Here is a 21,367-nt window from a genome sequence, read left to right on the forward strand (position 1 = left end):
GCTTGGTTTTTCACTTATAGCCTTTTAAACCAACTAATTGCTTTATGTCTACAGAGACTGGGTACATTGAAACCCACACAACACAACAAATGAACAAGTTAAAGTTGTTTGCAAGGAAAGAAAACACAGATAAGATTTTTTTTTTTGGACCCGTTTATGCTCAAAGCTTTATTGTAATCCAACAAGGCTTTGTTTTCCACACAATGTACTGTGCCAAAAATGTATCTATATCATTATCAACTTCACATATTTTGCAACTTATGCCACACTTGGCAAAATATTATAATAATAACAGTAAAAAGTTAGTGAAATAATAACTCAGTGGTACCAAAACTGTCGCTTGTGACCAGAAATGTCGAGTGAAACGAGTTGAACAGACCTTTTTAACAGCAGACATCCTGACTTGTCAAACACAGGTGTAACTAATAATATTGTTAATTGCTGCATTGCACGGCAAAAAAACTGAAGCATAATTGACGTTATCATTATTAGTGCCACCTGTGCTTTTCTTTCTTTGACATGTCAAAATGTCTGCTGTAAATAAACATGTTGATTTATTTGGGAACATTGGGCCTCATTCACCAAACGTTCTTAAGAACAAATGTGTTCTTAAACCTCACTTACGCAGTTTTCACAAAGATTCTGGCATTCACCAATGTTTTCTTATTTGGGATTTGTTCTTAGGTAAGAACAGAACCTACGCACACTCAAGAGCACTCTTACGCACAATTTAGAGCTGACATATTTGCGCAAAACAAGTAGCTATACCGTTTTCGTCCATTCTAATTTAAAATGTAACATTTCTCTCCATTTTGTAACTAATTAGTTTCATTATTTTACACATAATTATACGTTTGTTTGTTTTAATAAATACACGCTACTGCTCATTTGTAAAGCACTTTGGATTGCCATTGTGTATGAACTGTGCTAGGCCTATATAAATAAACTTGCCTTGCTTTGCCTTCAATTCACATCAATTATGTTAACAGGGAACCCTGCCATCCAATAATAAGTGATTGATCACGCTATTTATACGGCAAGAGTATCTTCTGTGTTTTGAAATTAAAAAAATTGCCTCCGATTTCAGATCAAACCATTTCTTTTCTACTTCATCGGTTCTGCGCCCTTTTCCGGATACAGCATTCACTGCATAAGTTAACTTCTTGCAGCAGTACCTCCACTTCAGAATTACTAAAGTTTTTCTTTCTCTTGGAGTTGAGGCCTCCACCGTCTTTGCCACGTCTTTTGGACATTTCTGTAAGTGTGCACACGACACGGCCCTGCCATCTCATGCCCTTTTATGGGAATTAACGGGGCATTTACCTATGCTAAATAGGAGCAACGGGCACAAGCTTTCAATTACGAAGACATTGGGATCCATCATTCTAAGAACACACCTGCGAACAATTCTGCTGTTTAATAACACGTCATGAATCAGACGTAGACTTTTCTTAAGACTTTCTTAAGAACATATTTAAGAGAAAACTTAGGAAGATATTGGTGAATGAGGCCCAATGAGGCTAGCAAGATGTAGGTTAACAATATTTATTCCCAAAGCAAAACAAACATGATTTGTTTGTCTTTCAAAAGCATGTATGACAGAAACAGTTCTTGAACCACTGACATAACTGATGGGTGCATGCTAGCCAGGGTAGGACACATGATATTAACTTTAATCATAAGATGCTGACAGCCAAAGTGTAGCTCAACAGCAACCAGATCATAGTTTGTGACAACACACACAAGCAAAAATGGGCACACCTCCAAACATAGATACATTTTGTCAGATTAAAGTGGTGCATAATAACATCAAGAGCTGGATAAGACCTTTAACCTTGACATATTTCTGTCAGAGAAATGAGACTGCTGTGGGGAGAGAGAATTAATCTGAGACCCTCCCACTGACCCAAAAAATCAAGTAGGTAAAGTCTGCGTATTTTCTTCAGGATGGAAGTCGGCACAAGTGAACTCTCTTATTTTCCGATCAAGGCTCATTGAGAGAGCTGCTCCACTGGAGGAGTGGACAATGCTTAGAAGGCGCTTGACTCGTTGTTGCTTCTGAAATGTGCAGGTGATGGGGGCATTTAGCTTAAAACTATGTTTATTTGATCGGAAAGCCCTTGTTCGAAGGGAATTACATGCTAAATTATGGTAAAAATGATGAATACCATTAGACTTAGATTGTTCTTTTGTCTTTATTTTATTGGAAAGTGTTTTTTTTTTTTTTTTTAAGTTTTAGCACATTAGCTACACATTGCATATATTTTGCTGCTGACCATCCTCCAGATGTATGTTTTTAAAGTGATTTTCTACCTTCCAGGCTGCCATCTTTTCAGTTGGTTTTGCATAAAAGGACTTTCTGTAGTTAGCTACTAATCAATCATAGTATAGACATATTTTGTCATCTTTATTGAGTTAAGTTGAGCTAATTTTCATCGTTCATTTTATCGTAAGTTATTGGAATGTGTTTTGGTGAGCTCACAGTGCATCAGGAGTTAAAGGATGCTCTGACATCTAAACTTTAACTTAAAGTACAATCCTATCATCAACTAACCAAATTCCCCTTTGTATGACGTCCATGTTTTGTGGCTAATGAATACAATACTTTTACCTAGAAATGCTTTGCCTCATTAGAGCATGTTTACTGTATACACAACACACTGAACTGAAACTACTGAAAGAGCACATGCACAGTGTAGGGGCTCCTAGGATGATAGTGTATTTTAGTAGCTTATTATTCATTTGAAGTTTACCTCTGAAAGTGGATTGAGATAATGTTTTATGCCCGCTGAGGCCAAACCTGTTTAGTTACTCTTGAGCAAGATTAACAACCTGTATTATAACCTGTACTGAAATAGTCAGGATTTATTTTTTTACTAGAGCTGAAGTGATTATGTCAATTAACCAATTGGTCCATCTCAAATGTGAGTATGTGATGCTTTTCCTTGTCATATATAATAGTAAACTGAATATGTTTATTAAGTTTGGACTGTTGGTCGCTGAAAGAAGCAATTTAAACGTGTCACCTCAGGTTCTGGTAAATTTATCACAATCAACAGACAGACACATTTTATAGTCAAAATGATTGAGTAAATAATTGGCGGATTAATCAAAATGAAAATAATCAGTAGTTGGCGGCTTAAATTTGACCATTGTGATACAGTTTTACAGAGGACATACAGAGTAAAACTGAGAGAGAGATATTGCTATATGTTGATACATAATACTTTCTTGTTGCATTCCTACATATATTGCATACATCTGACTTTAATTTATTTTGCATTGAGGTCTGAAACATCTGTTGACAGTCGAAATGGTTAAACATTAATAAATATCAGGCTTGTCTTCATCTGCTAAATTGATTTAAAACAGCTCAATTACAAAGTGGCCCAGCTACAATCCTCAAGAGATCATTGGACCTAGTTTATGATGCCTGGCCTCCTTTTACACACTTGCATAAATGGAGAAAATCATAGACAAGTGGGATGGCCGGATTTGAAGGTAAATCAGTTTTAAAACATCAGAACAGGCAGAACAGTTATGAACAATTTAGATTATGGAACTACCTCTGTAGTCAAAGAAAACATCTGCTCAACTGTGTTCACATTTTGCACAGCTGGATAACTTTTAAAATCATTGCAGCATGACAGCATGTTTATTCTGCACCTTTGGCTCCAATTTCAAATCACCTCCATATCATCTGTCAAAAACATTTGCAAAAGTGTTGATCTACCCAATCACTGTCAGCTGCTTTCATCGGCCAAATGAAAGCTGTGGGAACAAAGTCCACCGCAACTTTTTAACAAGCTTCTAACAACACGTGGTTGTAATTGTGAGAGGAAGCACTAAATATGTCATATGCAGCTAAGTTAACAGTGTGCAGCTATAGAAAGTGCAGACTTAGGGAGGCAAACCATTTTTACAACACTGTGCATTATTGACATCTAGTTGTCCTAATCTGAAATAACTCACACTAACATTGGGGAACATCAGAATTCTGTCTCTAATGACTGAATTGACTTAATTAATGTCTCTGCCATGTGTTTTGCCTTGAGATTTGCTGGTGCTTGCTAAAGACTGCTAGCCATTAACACTGAATATATTTGACACCCACAAGAGTGGGTTTCTTTATAAAATTGAAAACACTAGCACAGTGCCCTTTAAGAAATGTGCCTATTTGGAACGGGCCGATTGCTTGGCCTGTGGTATTGCTGCTTGTAGAATTCTCCAAAACCAAATTGTACCCCGAAATTACTTACAGAAGGACCCTGGACCACTTAATATGCAACTCCACTGTATAGCCTACTACTGCCTTACAGTGTAGGCTACGTCTACATCAGAGGAAGACATTGTACTTCTATATTTACCTGACAGAGAACATTGCAGATTCAGATTTTAATCACAAATATGTCAGACAGTTGCCTGTGTGTGTGTGTGTGTGTGTGTGTGTGTGTGTGTGTGTGTGTGTGTGTGTGTGTGTGTGTGTGTGTGTGTGTGTGTGTGTGCGTGCAGAGAGAGAGAGAGAAAACATTTTAGTGTTGTCTTTTTTGTCAACGATGTTGCATGTTGATATCACCACAGTCAGAGTTTATAATGACGGTGGTGTTGTCTCATCTCGTATTATCGTTATTACCGGCTTGACGGTTAACGCTGAAGTATGGATTTGATTCGCGGGGGTATTTTGGCGACGGTAATGTAATTAATGTTATATGTTAATTAACCGGACCCAGGGTGAGTCTGATGTAAACTGCTGTCTTTGCCCGGTCAGCTCCAGTCTGTGTTGCACAGTGCGGTGGAGGAATAAGCTCCAAGAATAGGTTATGTTCTGCCTGTGTTTAGAAGTAGTGAATGTACAGCGCACAGCAACTTAATACGATGTAGTGTCTGGCTTTTGTTTGATATTTAGTGTTGGCAAATGGCTTTTTATTGAGTTTCCTCTTAGCAAAATAATAGACACGGAACGTACGTTTTTCCAACCTTATTCAACACAACAGTTCAGATGTTCCTGTCAGCTATCCGCTCGTGCTCCAGGAACGTGAAGAAAAGTTTGCTTGGTATATCCAGCAATCATGTTACGTTAGAAGCTGCAAAAAGTGAACCGCAGCCCAAGCCGGTAAACCTCCCCTACCCCAGCTGCTGTCCAGAGCGTGTCAACAGTCTGCTGCACCAGCAGTTTATTGTTCGGCCGTTTAGTTTTGTGTTTAATATCCAATATCCAATGCTGTCCAAATTGTTCCAAAATCCAAACCCCAAGTTTATTAGGTACCCAGGAAACCAAATGTGAAGTAGATTGGATGAACGGTTCATGAGATATTTCAAAGAGAGACGCATAGACGCACTTACATACATAAATACACACACACACACACACACGTCCCGCTTTATTAGATAGATAACTGGTTCCTCAGATCAGAGAACAGAGTTGTCAACTTTCAGTTCATGAAAGTACGAAAAACAAATCATGTTCATGTGTTTTCCAGATGTGACTAGTGCACAGATACTACAGTCTGTAGTTAGAGAAAGAAATTGCAAGCTAGACTAAAGCATTTTTAAAAGTGAATGTGTTGCAGTGGCCTCCCTCTGCTCTCTGTGTTAACTCTCTGCTTGAGGTGCTGCTAAGCTCTCCGTGGTGAATTCATTTCCTTGTCTTCACTCATGCATTTTTTATAACTAGTGCAGTGCCTGTTCAAAACGGTTTGCTTGGCCTGTGGTATTGCTTTCTTGTAGTTTTCTCCAGAACCATTGTACCCCAAAATAACTGGCCCCCAGAGAACTTAATATGCAACCCAACTGTACCCTACTGACTTACTGTGTATTTCTACTTAAGAGGAAAAAATTGTACTACTACATTTTCCTGAGAGAGAAATTGTATTGGTTATGTTGCAGATTCAGATTTTACTCACAAAATATCACAATAAAATATGATGCATTATTATTTTTATAAATATATAATATATATTTTATTTACCAGTTACGCCTGTTGCAGCACAGCTCAATCAGGCGCAGATCAGCTGCTGCTCATATAGATATTCAATGTGTCGCCTATTTACTACACATCTGGTAGTAGTAGGCATTGTGGCCCAGGCAGGGAAAGCGCACACACACACACACACACACACACACACACACACACAGAGATTCCTGCCTTTCTAGATAGATGATGTTCAAGCATCATATCGGTGTTCTTGCATCCTTTATCCCATTTCTTTTAAAAAGTCAGCTGCAGGCGTCACCTCAGATGTATTGGTGAGCCATTCACGCCAACCTCAAACACGGGATTAATCCTGGGTCACTGCATTAGTCTGAAGAGTGACTCAGCAGCCTGGAATGCCCAGCAAACACTCATACCCAGCATGCTCGCTGTCTCTCTATCTTTCACAGTGTCTTTAGTTGGTGTAATAGAGAAGATATATTACGACCCAGATGTGGTCAAGCGATCCTGGAATATTTTAATGAAAATGTTGTCTTTAATATTTTTAAGGCATTGCAATCATTGTTCTTATTATACATACATCTGTTAGTTATACAATGCTGTATAACCTTCTCATTTTTCTATAACCCAAGGTAACCTGTATAAAATACTGTAATTTCATAGCAAAGTATCTTCTAAATTAAGTTTATTCTCTGAGGATTATTTTCTTGAAAGGGTAGATCCCTAGTCTGGCTATCACCAGACCAAACTCAATCTTTTAAGATTGAACATTAGTCTGGGGAGTCTGCTCTGTATTTTCTCTGCACAAGAGGCATGATCAACGGGCATAGTTCAAATTACTCTGTACGCAATTGGATAGTCCTTCAACCAATCAGACCAACGATCCGGGTGACGTAGCAGCGACAGCGCCATCAACGGGTTGCTGCTGCTTCGGTGGCCGCCATGTTGAATGTAAACAAAAAGCTGCTTGGTCGCTTCTCTATCGTCATCGTGTTAAACCCAGCGATAGCGCGTCAGGTGGATGAGCCAGTTTGTGATTGGTTCCCGCAAATTTGTAACGGAAGCAGGATAGATAAACGTACAGGTTTCCAGCCTGAGCTGCAGGGCGAAATCAAATCGCCGGCATATCGGGCTGGGTTTACCCAGTCTAGTGGATCCCCAGAAGAAACCTTTACAAGTAGACTAAGCTGTATTCATTTTGTGACATAACACTGAATTGCAGCATCTCAGTTCCAATTTATCAGGTCAGACTTGGCAAATTAAGAGCAACTATAATTATAAAGGTTTCTATCTATGGATGAATTTATGAGCCAATCACATTGTTCTTCTTGTGTGAAAACATTAGGTTCTCTCCCATTTTCTGTTTGAACAGCCACGAGGGGATCAAAACTGTGCCTCACAAGAGCAACCCAGATCCATTCTGCCATACAAATCCAGAACCTATTGGCAGTTAATTTAAGTTTTTGAGATTACTCACTGTTCCACTTGCCTACTTTAAAAAAAGTGTCTATTTTAGGGTGAATGCTGTAAGGCATTAACTCTTGTGGCCTGCAACAACAACTACTTGTCATTGAGGTTAATAATAGTGAATTATATGTGGACAGTGTGTGTGGGTTGAAGGCAGGTGGTGACAAGTCTCACCCACCCTTTGGTGCTATAAAGTGAATATTTTAAAGTGCGCCAAAGGGATAATGCAACAGTATTAGCATGTAGCACTTACAAGCAATTGCAAATCGAATACTGTGAGCATATATAAACATTGCCCTGGTATATTGAAAAGAAATCTGTGTATACAGTGTAGTATATTTAGTTTTAATGCGTTTTATAATGTGAAAATGAAATTGAAAGTGAAAATTAGCATAGCCATACTTTCATATTTCAAAAGCCACCATATTCAACCAAATAAGCCCTAGAGCACTTCAAGCGTAATTGTGCCAACTCCTGTTTTTTTATTACTGCCTTCCCTGCTCATTTCAGGCTTCTAAATTGGCAACCCTACAAAAGACAAGTCGTTTCTCTAGAGGTTTTGGTATTTTAGCAGTAGTTTAGTCTTTAGCTTGGTTTTGTTAAGTGCTTGGTCTGTGTTGTGGGCCCACAGTAGAGGGGCTAATTTGGTTAAAATAGAGTTTATATAATATGCAATATAACGGAGTGTAACATATCCAGACTTTCAGAGACTTTAGGTTGCACTGGAATGCAGCACACATCTCTTGACCACTGACAAGCAAACACACACACATACACTCCTTCCTGCCAACGTTATTCAGGAGTTAGAGGTGAGGTAAAGACCTTTCAGGTGGTCTGTCAAGAGTCTCAATTAACCAAAGAGAAAGTATTCCCCCAGCTCTTCACACCTAAATAGTCCCTGTCACCACTGAGAGGAGAGAGATGTTGTTATTGGTCAGTCACCAGACCAAGCAAACAGACTGAGAGGAAAGTAGCCAGCACATCATATTATATGTGAATGACTGAGTGAGTGCATCACTGAGGGAGTACACACTGTACATCTGTGTGTATAATTGTGTGGGCACATTTCTTTCCAAACAGGATTTTGTGTTACAAAAAGCCACAAAAAGCCATGTAACCCTTTCCCCTTTGGAAACTCCAAAACTGCATTAATTCATATTTCTATATTATCAATGGATCAAATGACTATGTGTGATGTGAAAAGGGTTGTTCATAGTGATAGTCAAAAAAATATTACCCAACTCTGCAGATTCCCTCAGCTCTACAGAGCCTTTTAACCAATTATTAAATTATTAGATTATGTATAGCTATGTTTTAGTTTCTCAATTCTAATGAACTTATTGTTTTCTTGTGAAAATATGACTTACTTTTGTTTTATAGTTCCTTTTTGCCCATAGAGGTCCAGGAAAGACATAAATTACTAAATGTCCATTTAAGGAGCATGGATGCCGAAACAAGAAATGAAATGTGTTGTCTGGTTAAATGACATTATTTCCCTGTCTTTTCTCTCAGGCACTGGGGAAAGTGGGAAGAGCACATTCATCAAACAAATGAGGATTATCCACGGCACCGGTTACTCTGACGAGGACAAAAGGGGTTTCACCAAACTGGTCTATCAGAACATCTTTACAGCCATGCAGGCCATGATCCGAGCCTCAGAGACCCTCAAGGTCCCCTACAAATATGAGCACAACAAGGTAAATAAGATCCTTTCACTCAAGCCATTTCAAATTCCTCAACTGAAAAAACGACTTTTGTGAAGGCTGAAAAATAGTTTTAGAAAAGACGCTACAAAGTGGCCACAGCGTCCTTGTATATTTTTAGAGCGCTGTCTATCTTATTTGGAACAGCCATCCATAATCGTTTCCTGTCCTTTTTGACACTTCCTGTGTCATTTAAGCACTCCAGCCCTCCATCGCACCCCGTGTGTATTTGTGTTTGCCTGTGGGTTTCAGTAAACTCAAATCCATGATGAGTGCATATACACACACAAATATACATAGCAAATACACAAGAGAGACCTCCCCTACACTACTCACCCAAATTTGACCTCACTTGTAACTATGACTTCAGCAGGTCAATTTTTTCTCTTTTTTCACCATAGCCTTGGGAGCTGTGACCTCTTACACACAGTTTATTTCCTGTGAGAGTGACAAATAATGGCAGTGGAGCATCATCACCTCTGCAACCATTTTTCGTCTTTTATAAATCAGACCATTTCAGGTGACAGCTGACGACACGGCTTCAGCTTCTCCTTCCCTGGCCACAGTCCAGTCAGACTGTCAGACATTGCTCGCTGGAAGGTTTTGTAGGGATTTAGTTATGCGGGGTAGATCAATTATTTAGTAGATTTTAGTGTGATGGCCTGAAGTCAGATCATAATCTCGGGATGTTAGGATCAGGACCCAGTAAGTGTTTTACTGATAATACACAGAAAAAAGGGGGATAACAGTGTTTCCTTTAGGATTTTTTTTTAGCAGTGGGGGCAGGTCTGTCCGAACAACAACAACCCTACATTTTTTTTGTACAGCCCTATTTCTGATACCGTGGTGGCAGAAATTTTGCCATGGTGGGCCGCAACTACAAAATCAACATAAAGGAAACACTGTAAAAATATACTATTCAAGGTGATACAAATATAACACTTTGATATTGTGGATATTGTAGGTATATTAGACATGCTTTTTGGTTTATCAGCATTGCCATATCTTTAAACATAAATCAACAAGTAGACCAATCGCCATTGGCTCCCATTCATTTCATTAAAGAAGGGACTTCCTAATATGTTACTAAATGAATTATTGTGCTGATACTCAATGCTCCAGGTATTTCTTAGTTATTACCTATTTGATAGTGGTCTGGACAGTGCAGAACATTTGATTGACACAGTAAATGGTAATTTAGATCAGAAGTTAGATGTTTTTTTTAACAAAAGGTATTACGTCTTCAGTTTTAGGTATTTGGGTATACATTTCTGAATACTTTGTGCAGACCTTATAGGCAGATTACCGATGCCGGCCACATAACAGATGCCACCACATATTGGTTGTGGTTTTATAACTGTATGTCTGACTTTATGTTGACAGTCTACAAACAGCTTTTAGTTGCAACAGCTTTATCTTTTAAATGTTATGATTTTATGAGAGAAAGGGTTGAATTTGCGCACACTGTCAGCACTGAGACTTTATAATGGCACCACATCTTGGATTTAACTCTCTGCTGTTGTGGTGAATCACCATTGTCCATGTTAGCTTTCACTTCCAGTTCCACATATGCATGCTCATGAAGAAGGAAAATGAATGTGCCGTTTCAGCCCAGCCATTTCACCACAAAGTTTGTAGGTAAACGTTTTCTCCCATCCTACATTGCACTATACAGTAATTCCAGTTTACCATCAGCTTCTTCATACTCCATAATCCAGTATCTGGACTATCAAAATAAATGGCTTTTGTATGTTTAGTGTGTTTACACACATTAGGGTTTTGTATGAGACATTCAGTACTCAGTGGAAAAATACCAGAATACTAGTATTGTACTATAAACGTACTTAAGTACAGCAAACAACAAAGCGTATGATGAAATCAAAGTTATGTGTACAACAAAACTACTAAATGCCTGTCATACTTTGTACCCAACATACATCTCTCTGGCTAAAATGGGAAGTATTATACCACTGACAAAAGAGTGCACTGACATCGCAAAGGAAGTGAAAATAAAACCTGTTGATCATGTTTACACTGGCTGTCTGGGCGCTTAGTTAATGTCATGATTGTAGGCTTGTAGGCTCTAAAGCCCACCCATGAAAGTATTCTGTATACTGGATACTTGATTTGTCTTCTATGGCATCTTACTTGTTCATTTTATTATATACTTTTGGTGTGATATATTTATTATTTATAAGTAGTGCAGTACGCACAAAAGGAACCGTTTCAACATTCAGGCACATGTTGATCTCTTGTCATGGGACACAGCAGAGTTTGATGGGAATCTGGGGCGGCAAAACTTTCCCCTCAATATCCCCAGTGGGATTTGAGCTTCAGATATTAGGTCCATGCTGAGCCTGGGGGTGTAAAGTAATTTCTGGATATAGAATATGTGATTGAGTGAGAAAATAAACCAGTGATAATTGGGACTTTATAACCTGTATGTTGATTGTCTTTCATAGTCACTGTGTTCATCAAAAAAGCTTGATGAAGTTTTGATAAATTAAGCATTACTTTTTGTATCTCAATAAGTCACGACGGTTACTCCCTTTGTTTCTTCCCTCCAGGGCTACGCCAACATCGTGAGAGAGGTGGACGTAGAAAAGGTCAGCATGTTCCAGAATCCCTATGTAGATGCAATCAAGAGCTTATGGAATGACCCGGGCATCCAGGAGTGCTACGACCGAAGGAGGGAATACCAACTCTCGGACTCCACTAAATAGTGAGTAGAGTGGAAAGAAAATACAATACAGATGTCAAAACCAGACTTGTAAACTTTGGAGTGACGTATGAATTGACCTCAGGCTTATAATAAACGAAAAAAAGACTTTTTCGAGATATGTTTAAGGTGAAATACAAGACAAATACACACCCTGGTTCATTTCCTCTCTCTGTGGCTGTAGTTACCTGAACGCGTTGGACCGGATCGCCGAGCCAGCCTACCTTCCCACCCAGCAGGATGTGTTAAGGGTTCGAGTCCCCACCACGGGCATCATTGAATATCCGTTTGACCTGCAAAGTGTCATATTCAGGTGAGTGAAGAAATATATTCAGGATCAGAAAACAGCATTTGTGAAAATAGCATTTGTGTACATTGTGTACATACCTACCCAATAACTACTTTGTTGTTGTTATGTTGTCTGTACAACTGTTGGTGAAGTTGGTAAAAGCACATCAAATGTGCAGAGAAATGTTAAAAGAAAACATGTCCGTTTAGAACTCATAGCCGTTCATATAATGATAGAAAAATAATAATCCTACAACTACTGAATTTGACCTTACGGTTTTTTTTAATGATGCTTTCACTTGTCAACAAGTCTAACATCCCTAAACGTTTTAGTCTACAACCAGTGTGTGCATGTCATAGATGGAAAGTAAAGTACCTTTACTCAATTAAAGTTTTCAGATATTGGAACATTTCTTGAGAAAATATTTTTACTTCAGCGCCTGTAAAAGGGAAATATATACCCAACTACATTTATCTGATGGTTGTAATTGTTTTTGCATATAACATATTAATCCACCCTGTAAAGTACAATAAGCTCATCAAATAGTAATAACATAAGATGCTTTGTTAAGGTTTATAGTACCCAACAGTAAAATTCTGAATGCAATGCTTAACTTGTGGCATTAGGTGCTTATACTCATGTAAAGGATTTGAATATTTTCCTGACTTAAGCACAGAATTCATCCCGTTATAACAAAAATACACTTTCTTAACTCAAAACAGCTTCAATAAAGCATTGACATAGCACCACACTGACTGAACATGCTGTTTTATTTTTGATTCTTCAGTATATATTACAGCAAATTCCCCTCATCTTCGGTCACACCTAGGAAATATTATTAGGTTGTAGTCATAGTCACAATGTTAATATTCTGCTTTTACTCAGCTGAATATTGGAATAACTTTTAAGTCACACCCAAGGATCAATAGAATTATCCTATTCAATTTATTTTTGCCCTCTTGCTTCTTTTGAATTAAGCAATGCCCCTCAAAATGTGTTGAAAAGAGATTCAAACAGATTTGCAAACGTTTTGCTCATAGTGACTGTTTTTTCTCTCCTGGATGCTGCTGCCCCAACAGGATGGTGGATGTCGGAGGTCAGAGGTCAGAGAGGAGGAAGTGGATCCACTGCTTTGAGAACGTCACCTCCATCATGTTCCTGGTAGCGCTCAGCGAGTACGACCAAGTTTTGGTGGAATCGGACAATGAGGTGAATGATAAAAACACGCTCACACAAAAGCTACATTTAAAAGTAAATTCAGTAACCAAACTAAGTGATTATATTGATTGTGTGATGCATAGTTTCACATTTTCAAAAACAACTTCACCTTCATGTGGCGTGGAAGATGAGTTGTCGGAAGATGAAAAGCTATTCCTTATTTAAAACAATGAAAATCAGATTCCCTTCCTACCTGGCCATGCTCCACCTTTTTTTCCCTTGGAAAGCATTTGTAAATGATCAGCCAGCTGTTTTGAATACCGCCTCTGGCCACATCTCCTTCTTAAGAGGATATAGCCTGTGTGTCAGTCTGTTAAAGTGTATTAATGAGCAGGTGTGTGTTCATATGTGTGTCTTGTCTGTATTTGTGCCCATGTGTTTTGCTTCCTTTGTTATCGCAAGCCTACAAACTGAAGAAAGAGAAGGCTGACCAGCTGCATGTCCTCTGTATTCTGACGTCAATAGATTAGATTTTATAATATACAGGAGATATTCTGTTGAGCACTCTAAATACACTGCAGTGCTGGCGATGTGATATCTAAGGCTTGCTTTCAGAATGGTCGTTCTGTTCAGTTAAATACTGAAATCAAGTGCAAGGGAGAAATTTAACTCTTGAAGGCGACATGGCCCCTTTCTCTTTTATCGTTTCTGCTGTCCCTCAGGTGCGGTAACACGTTTATTAAAACCTGTACCTAATGAGTTTGAAAGGCTGCGGTTTAATTAAGTGACTCTCTCTCTCTGTCTTTCTTCCCCTCACTTTACCTCTCCTCACGCACACATTCACACTCTCTCTGTAGAACCGGATGGAGGAGAGTAAAGCTCTGTTTAGGACAATAATCACATACCCCTGGTTCCAAAACTCCTCAGTCATTCTCTTCCTCAACAAGAAGGACCTGTTGGAGGAGAAGATCATGTACTCTCATCTGGTTGACTACTTCCCAGAGTATGACGGTGAGTAACAGCCGCATCTAAGTCAACTAAGTCCAACCCAAACATCAAACATCTGAACCAAGCACAACGCTCTTCTTAGCTGCTAGTTTGCATCACTCCATAGTGATACAGTATAAAAGCCTGAAGGCAGGTGCGAAACAGATGAAGGTTTACAGACTTGTCTGAATAATGAACTTATTCTGAAAATTAGGCCATTTGACTTTTGTGTTAGTGCTAATTTGATTGTAATAACAAGCAGCCAAAAACCAGCCATAAGAATATTGGACCAATACTGATATAATTTCTTTAAAAGGTGTTATTATACTGATAGTGTGTCCATATATTGGTATATCTTGGTCAGTAATATACTGTAGTATGCTGGCAAACATAACATCTAAATACCAACAATGTAATATTCTCATTTTTCTGTTCAGATTATGAGGCTGCATTTTGTCAGTATCTGACAAGAATGCATTAAAAATGTCAGACTGACGTCAAAATGATGCCTGATACTGTACAGTATTTGATATTTTGGTGATATGCTGGTTAATTACAAGTGCCTGAGATTTAATTTCTTTCAGCCATGACGAAATGTGACAGTTATTGCACAATCAAAGTAATCATTGCAATGAAAAAAAGAACAGTATGCATCCCTCTAGATTAAAATGCACTAGCCTGTAAGAGAATCAAATCCTGTCAAAAGTATTTTGAACGTAATGGTACTTACTGTAATGAAAGAAAGTGGAAAGTGCATTTATGGAGCATGGTCTTCCTCTCTCCAGGTCCCCAGAGGGATGCCCAAGCAGGGCGAGAGTTTATCCTCAAGATGTTTGTGGACCTGAATCCAGACAGCGATAAGATCATCTACTCTCACTTCACCTGTGCCACTGACACAGAGAACATCCGTTTCGTCTTTGCCGCCGTCAAAGACACCATCCTGCAGCTCAACCTTAAGGAGTACAACCTTGTGTAGAGCGGAGCAGGGCTGCCACCAGGAAGCCCTCAACACACACTAACTGATGCAATCTGTGAAAAGATAGATCATATACACACACATGAAAAGAAAATCAAAGAAAAAAAGAAATCTAATGGTTGCATAATACTAATTTATTTGCCATTTGTTGATCTCTTGGTCCCCAAGGGGTGAGCAAAGTAAATGTTATCTTGCTGTTTAAGGAGTTGATGAAATATAGGGAGGGAAGGGGGGGGCAAGATATTTGGAAGAGTTAGGGAGGGATTTGCTGTTGAATATGTACAGCACCAATCCTCATTTCTAGGCTTTGCTCTTTGTGAAGTTTTGTTTTGCTTTTTGAAAAAAAAGAAACTACTTTGTGCACTCGAGGTTTGGGGGCTTGTTCTGTCTGTCAGTCTGATAGATCAGAGCTGCAACGAATGCAATGTGCGCCGTGCCTCCTGCCTTTTTATAAACAAGAAGGTTTTCATTCCTTTTTTTTTTACCCTCCTACCTGTCCGTTCATTCTGAAGCTTCATCCTGGGCATTCGCCTGTTTTCCCAACAGGAAATGATGCCACAGATCTCTAACTGATAGTTTCCATTTTCCTACAAAGGACTGATTGGCAAGTCTCTTGAATAACAGGTATAAACTGTGATTTTGTAAATTATTTCATATTGATTTGCTATTAATTGATTTAAATTATTATTATTATTATTATTATTATTATTATTATTATTACATTGCATTGATTTTGGTACCATCTGATGAGTAGAGCATGTGTGACCGTCTTGACAGTCACACGAGTTCTCCAGCATTGACGTAACCATGAAGTTCAGAAGTTTGAGAGAAATTTGGCTTTAAAAAATGCTTTCTGAGCTTTGAGCGAGCAGGTGAGAAGACACATGGGGACCTCTGCTCTGTCATGTCATGTCATGAAAACCATGATGGCGCTAGTTTCTTTACACAGACTGAAGGGAGCTGAGAAGGTGATTATTTATGAGACAATGTTGTTAAATGATTATGTTCAACTGTGCCACCAACGCTTTTTATTATGGTAATATGTATACTTATTGCCAATGCCAAAACAACTCAAGCACCTGATGCCACTTTGCGCTTGTCTTGATTACTACTTTTAATGAAATGAATAGTGTGTAGGAAAGAAAAAGAGCAGGGCTAATGAACACACAGGCTTTACTGACTGACTTATTGATCGATCGATTGATTCCTGAAAGTATTCAACAACGTCAACGGTATTCTCTCCAACCACCCTTACAGTTAGTTAGCAGGCTTTCAGAGAGGAGTATGCCAGAAATAACATAAATGTTATAAAAATAATATTTCTTTTTACAATTAACACTTGAAAAGATAAAGGCACTTGCTGATTACAAGGTAGTACAAAATGTAAACCATACCATGGTGTTTCATTTTACCTCTGTTCTTAAGATTACATTAAACTTAATTTATTTCTGCGCTAAACTGCTTGAACGGTCCAAACACAACCTTGCGCGTGGCTACAAACCCCTCCCCCTTTCCTACAGACTATCCAGTCACATTTTAGCTGTGTCTTTATAGTCGTCCAATCACAGCCCGGCTGTCTTGACTGTTGTAGTTCAGTAGCAGTGGACAATAAATTTGGCTAAATACTATGAAAAAGGGCAAAGTGTTGATGTTCAGTTTGTACCAAAGTAAGCCCTCCTTATTTCTGATTACATTTCTCTCATTCCCAAGTTACTTTGAGTATTTTTTGTAGCAATTCCTTAGAACATACGCCTGTAATTTACATTTATTGAGGCATAGTGCAATTATGAATGCTATAATCATTGTACATACATCTCTATATATATATGGCAGCATCTTTGTTGGCTTTGTAATCATTACTTTTTTGGCAGATTGAATGTGCGGTATTGAAAATATGTATCTATGTAATTGTATTGTATGTCTAATGGCTAATTCATTTTTGGAAGAAAAAAAATGTTATTTACATGTTTGTTTTTGTTTCCTTCCTTCCCCTTTAAGAAGAGAATGTAAATTTTGTGTTTTGCCATTTTTGTTTCTCAGCAAAGAAACATTGTTCAGCTTCAGAACTACATAAAGAGGAATATAATTATTATACAACAACAACACATTGATTGGTAAGCCAGTACTTATAGTAGCTGGTGTGTTAAATTGACTTTTATATGAAAAACTGCAGACTGAATCCAAACTACAGGGCTAATTGTAATAGTTTAGTTTCTAACTGGCTTCAGGATCAGAGCATTTGTCATATAGGTGTAATCACGTCACTCATTGATTCGTATTCTTTTATATTTATCTTAATCACACAGCGTCTCAATACGTATTTATTAACTTGAGATTTCTTAGTGTACCGCACACCTTGTCATCCTGAGCACCCCCCCCACTCCACCACCAACCACCTTAGTATGTTTTATTTAACAAGTAGTGCTAGAACAAGGTGGATGGCATCCAGGTTAAGTGTTGCTGTGGCTCAGATTTTATATAAAAATCTTAGGATGAGATGTAATTATCTGATTGTTTGTGCAATGCTATCACCCTTAACACTCCCTTACATGAACCTCCACCCTGATAGAAACTCAGTATTACTGTCAGAGACAAAAGAATACTATTTGGCCTAATTAGGATGGTGCATTTACAGGTGCTTTTATATTCTTTTTTTTCTACCTGATTTCCATATTGAATTGCCACCAATTCATTAGAATGTACAGTTTTATTTTGGACTTTATTTATGAAATGACAACATAGGAGAAAATACACAACAGTTCACATGTACATATTGCCTTATTGAATAAGCCGTGCCTCTGAAGTCCCATGCAAGGCACCTGTGTGTTTATGAGAAGTGAAGCTAGTGCAGCCAATAATGCCCCATTGTGCAGCTGGAAGATTGTTTGGTTTTGGCTTGGTGTTCTCTCTTTGTTATTCTGTGCTATAAGAAGCCCTGGGAACAGCTTTGAAGAGTAGATCATGTCGCTAATATGACATCATTACAGGACATTATAAGAACATCCTGAGTGAATTGTAATCGGAACACACTTTCTGTTGATTTCAAAATATTGAATCAGATTCATGTCTTTTAATCCATGCCACAGTGCATTATAATGGATTGAACTGCCTGATGCGACTATGACTAAATAACATCAGTATGTGTAGAATGTGACATAATCTGGACTCTAAACCACCACCACACACCTGTGGAGGGGTGTTTTTGCCACATTTGGCTATGGTTCAGTATCTACCAGCCACTTTGGCAGTTAACAAGCCCTTACTCAGAGGTCCTGTTGTTTTCAGATATTTCAGCTGGCCGGTAAAATTTCTTACAAGGATGATTGATTTTGGCAGGCAACAACTACTCCAACAAGTTAATTTCAAGCCCAATTCAGTGTCCTTGAAGTCAACAACCACTTATCAACAGCAGGGCCTTATAGGAAAAACCAACTCGTCACACATTTCACTGAATGTTAAGACGATGTCAATGTGATTCTGCTTGTTTCCAGAGGAGATGTTTTGAAGCTGGACTATAGTTTCAACTTATCAGTGTTAAAGATCACTTGTTGTAGAGTTGCAGTAATTGCTAACATGTGTCCCTGCTGTTGTAAAGTACGTATTCACACTGACCCTGCTACATATAGGGGAAACCGTTGTTTAAACAGTTCACACACTGCATTCAACGCACTGAGCAGAGACCGCCTGGCCATGTTTGTGAAACTCAAAAAGTAAAAAGTGATTTTAAAAACAAAAGTGACTAACTTATATTAATATTTTGCTTTAGCTTTTTTACACAATGATGACGGTAGATCATAAAAAAATATATTGTACTGGCAAAAATACAAATGATAATTGGATTTTGTTAGATAAATATGAACCACAAAGGACTGTTTCCAAGCTTTGTGAGTGACTTGTTCATCATCATTACTCTAAGGGAGCACATGTGGGTTATATTCAGGCTGGATTTTCCCTTTAAGAGAGTGCAGACTGCTGTTCTGTTCAACTTAATGCAGTACGTGCAAGAGCAGTGCAGTTTTACTTACAGTATATTAAGGACTGCAGGGTTGAGTTTTTGAAAAACAACTTTTCATAAAACTGCTCTGTTACTCTCAGACACATCATCTGATTGCTTTCATCCCAAAGATATGAAGTTTGATGATTCCTTTTGAAATAGTGCTATTATGATGATCTCCAAACATTATTGTGTAAAATGTTTCCTGCATCTATGAACTGGCACTCAAACATGTTTCTGAATGAAACGACGTGTTTCTTTTCAAAGTATGTCAACTGATGATTTTCATTGTAACTTTAGTGATACATCTATCATTTCTACAATGTGGGTAATTAAATGCCTTTAAATCTATATCATTACTCCACACCACACTTCCTACCAGATGTCCTAAGTCAAGTTGTATTTGAACTCTAGTTTATATTACAAACCTCTGTCAAGCACTGAAGATGTAATTAAAGTGAAAACAGATGTGATTCTTGCTAAGTAGAATCATCAATTAAAAGTGCCCCAAGCATTTCACCAAGCAACATGTTGGGTGAAGTTTCCCCAGGTTCATTTTCTCTTTTTTCCCCTGCCTTAGGTAATTTATATTTTTTACATGCTCAAAAAGAAAAAAAGAGAGACAACAAAACACTTTTAAAAGACAGGAGAGCTGACTTTATTTACTTACTGGTTTAAAACTCCTAACACCACTATAAATAAAGTTGGTTTAGATGTAAGCAACTTATGAGGGTAAATCAAGGAAACACGTCCAAGACAATTCATTGCATTTCATAAAATCCACTGCTTTTTATATTCTTAAAGGATTGATTGTTAACATTGTAAATTATCTCTCACAAAACAAATGGTCATATTCTCCATTGAAAATGGTAGTAGAGGTATTGTATTGACAGCAGCAGACAGATCCTCCCTGATCAACTCAATAGAAAAGTGACATCTTTGTACTTGACTGTTCCCGCTGATATAATGTGCTCAGTCTTTCTGTTTTTGTAAATGTTCCTGTTGCAAAGCAATCATGATGAATGAATCATGATGACAGAGTAGATTGGACTATTCTAAAATGTTGTTCAAAAAGAGGACACAAGTGTGGATAAACAGAGAGTAAACTGCACAAACAAATAAGCCTAAAGACTGCTTGTGGTTATTTTGTCAATGTTAGCTGTACACAATACTGAAAAATAATAATTCATGTATACACATCACACACACTCACAAACACACACACACACACACACACACACACACACACACACACACACACACACACACACACACAGATTAGACGAGTTTTCTGTATTCTATTGTGTGGATTTAAGAAGGTGACTACAGGTCCACAACCACTATTTAATGATTTGTGCATCTTCTATCTCTCTTGAACCATGTTACACAATGACCATATTATTCCTACAGGGCCATACATTGTATTTATCTGTAATAGTTGTAAACTTTTATCTTCTTATCTTTATGATCTTTCATTTGATATTTCCATAAATGTATGTATAAATAATTTCCTCTCCTAGTTATTTGGTTTTCTCTCTTTTCAGTGTTTTAATCATGATAATGACTTCTGATCGGTGACACTTCCGCTCACTTCATTGACCCGTTTGGGTTACCATCTCAGTGCATTATCATACTGTAACACTACTGCTCATGCTATGAATCAAAACTGTGAACTCCTGGATGTCCTCTCACAAGATTACAAGTGTTGAAAACACAACGTTTCCCATGAACCCAGGATAAAATTCAAACACTCACTCACAGTTGGCCTTTCTGACCCCTAGTGACCATTAAGAGACATGGCAGTGTCAGAGGATGCACTGAAGCAGGATACTTTACTTCTCCTCTCCCTGTAGTGCTGCGAAACTCTGGACTGGAGGATGTTCCACGTCCTGAACCCCTTTGTAATACATGTCTGATGTATACATATTTGCCAAGAAAGCTATTTGCAGCTACAATTCAGGTTATCAGCGCCAGTTTATCTAAGTCAGGCCTATGACTCCTACTTTTTTTATATGCTTTTGGGCAAAATTATTTTGCAGCTTTCCTCGATTAAAGCATATGGCCCTACTCTAGCATTCTTAGCTCTCATCATGTCACAGTCATCTCTGTGCGGTAAAGACAACACAGTCTGCTTGCAGTGGA

At 38.2% G+C, this 21,367-nt stretch overlaps 1 protein-coding gene across 1 annotated transcript in view; it reads left to right on the forward strand.

Annotated features, from left to right (window-relative positions):
- The window catches only part of LOC116056574 (guanine nucleotide-binding protein G(q) subunit alpha), a 24,262-nt gene extending 3,908 nt beyond the window's left edge, over positions 1-20,354 (forward strand). Inside the window, exons 2-7 of the mRNA XM_031308734.2 lie at positions 8,912-9,096; positions 11,670-11,824; positions 12,006-12,134; positions 13,190-13,319; positions 14,126-14,279; positions 15,041-20,354. Coding sequence (XP_031164594.1) covers positions 8,912-9,096; positions 11,670-11,824; positions 12,006-12,134; positions 13,190-13,319; positions 14,126-14,279; positions 15,041-15,231 — 944 coding nt within the window. The 3' untranslated portion in view covers positions 15,232-20,354. The remainder of the gene's footprint in view (positions 1-8,911; positions 9,097-11,669; positions 11,825-12,005; positions 12,135-13,189; positions 13,320-14,125; positions 14,280-15,040) is intronic.
- The last annotated feature ends 1,013 nt before the right edge of the window (positions 20,355-21,367 follow it).

The sequence above is a fragment of the Sander lucioperca genome, chromosome 2 (genome assembly GCF_008315115.2).
Source record: "Sander lucioperca isolate FBNREF2018 chromosome 2, SLUC_FBN_1.2, whole genome shotgun sequence".
NCBI lineage: Eukaryota > Metazoa > Chordata > Actinopteri > Perciformes > Percidae > Sander > Sander lucioperca.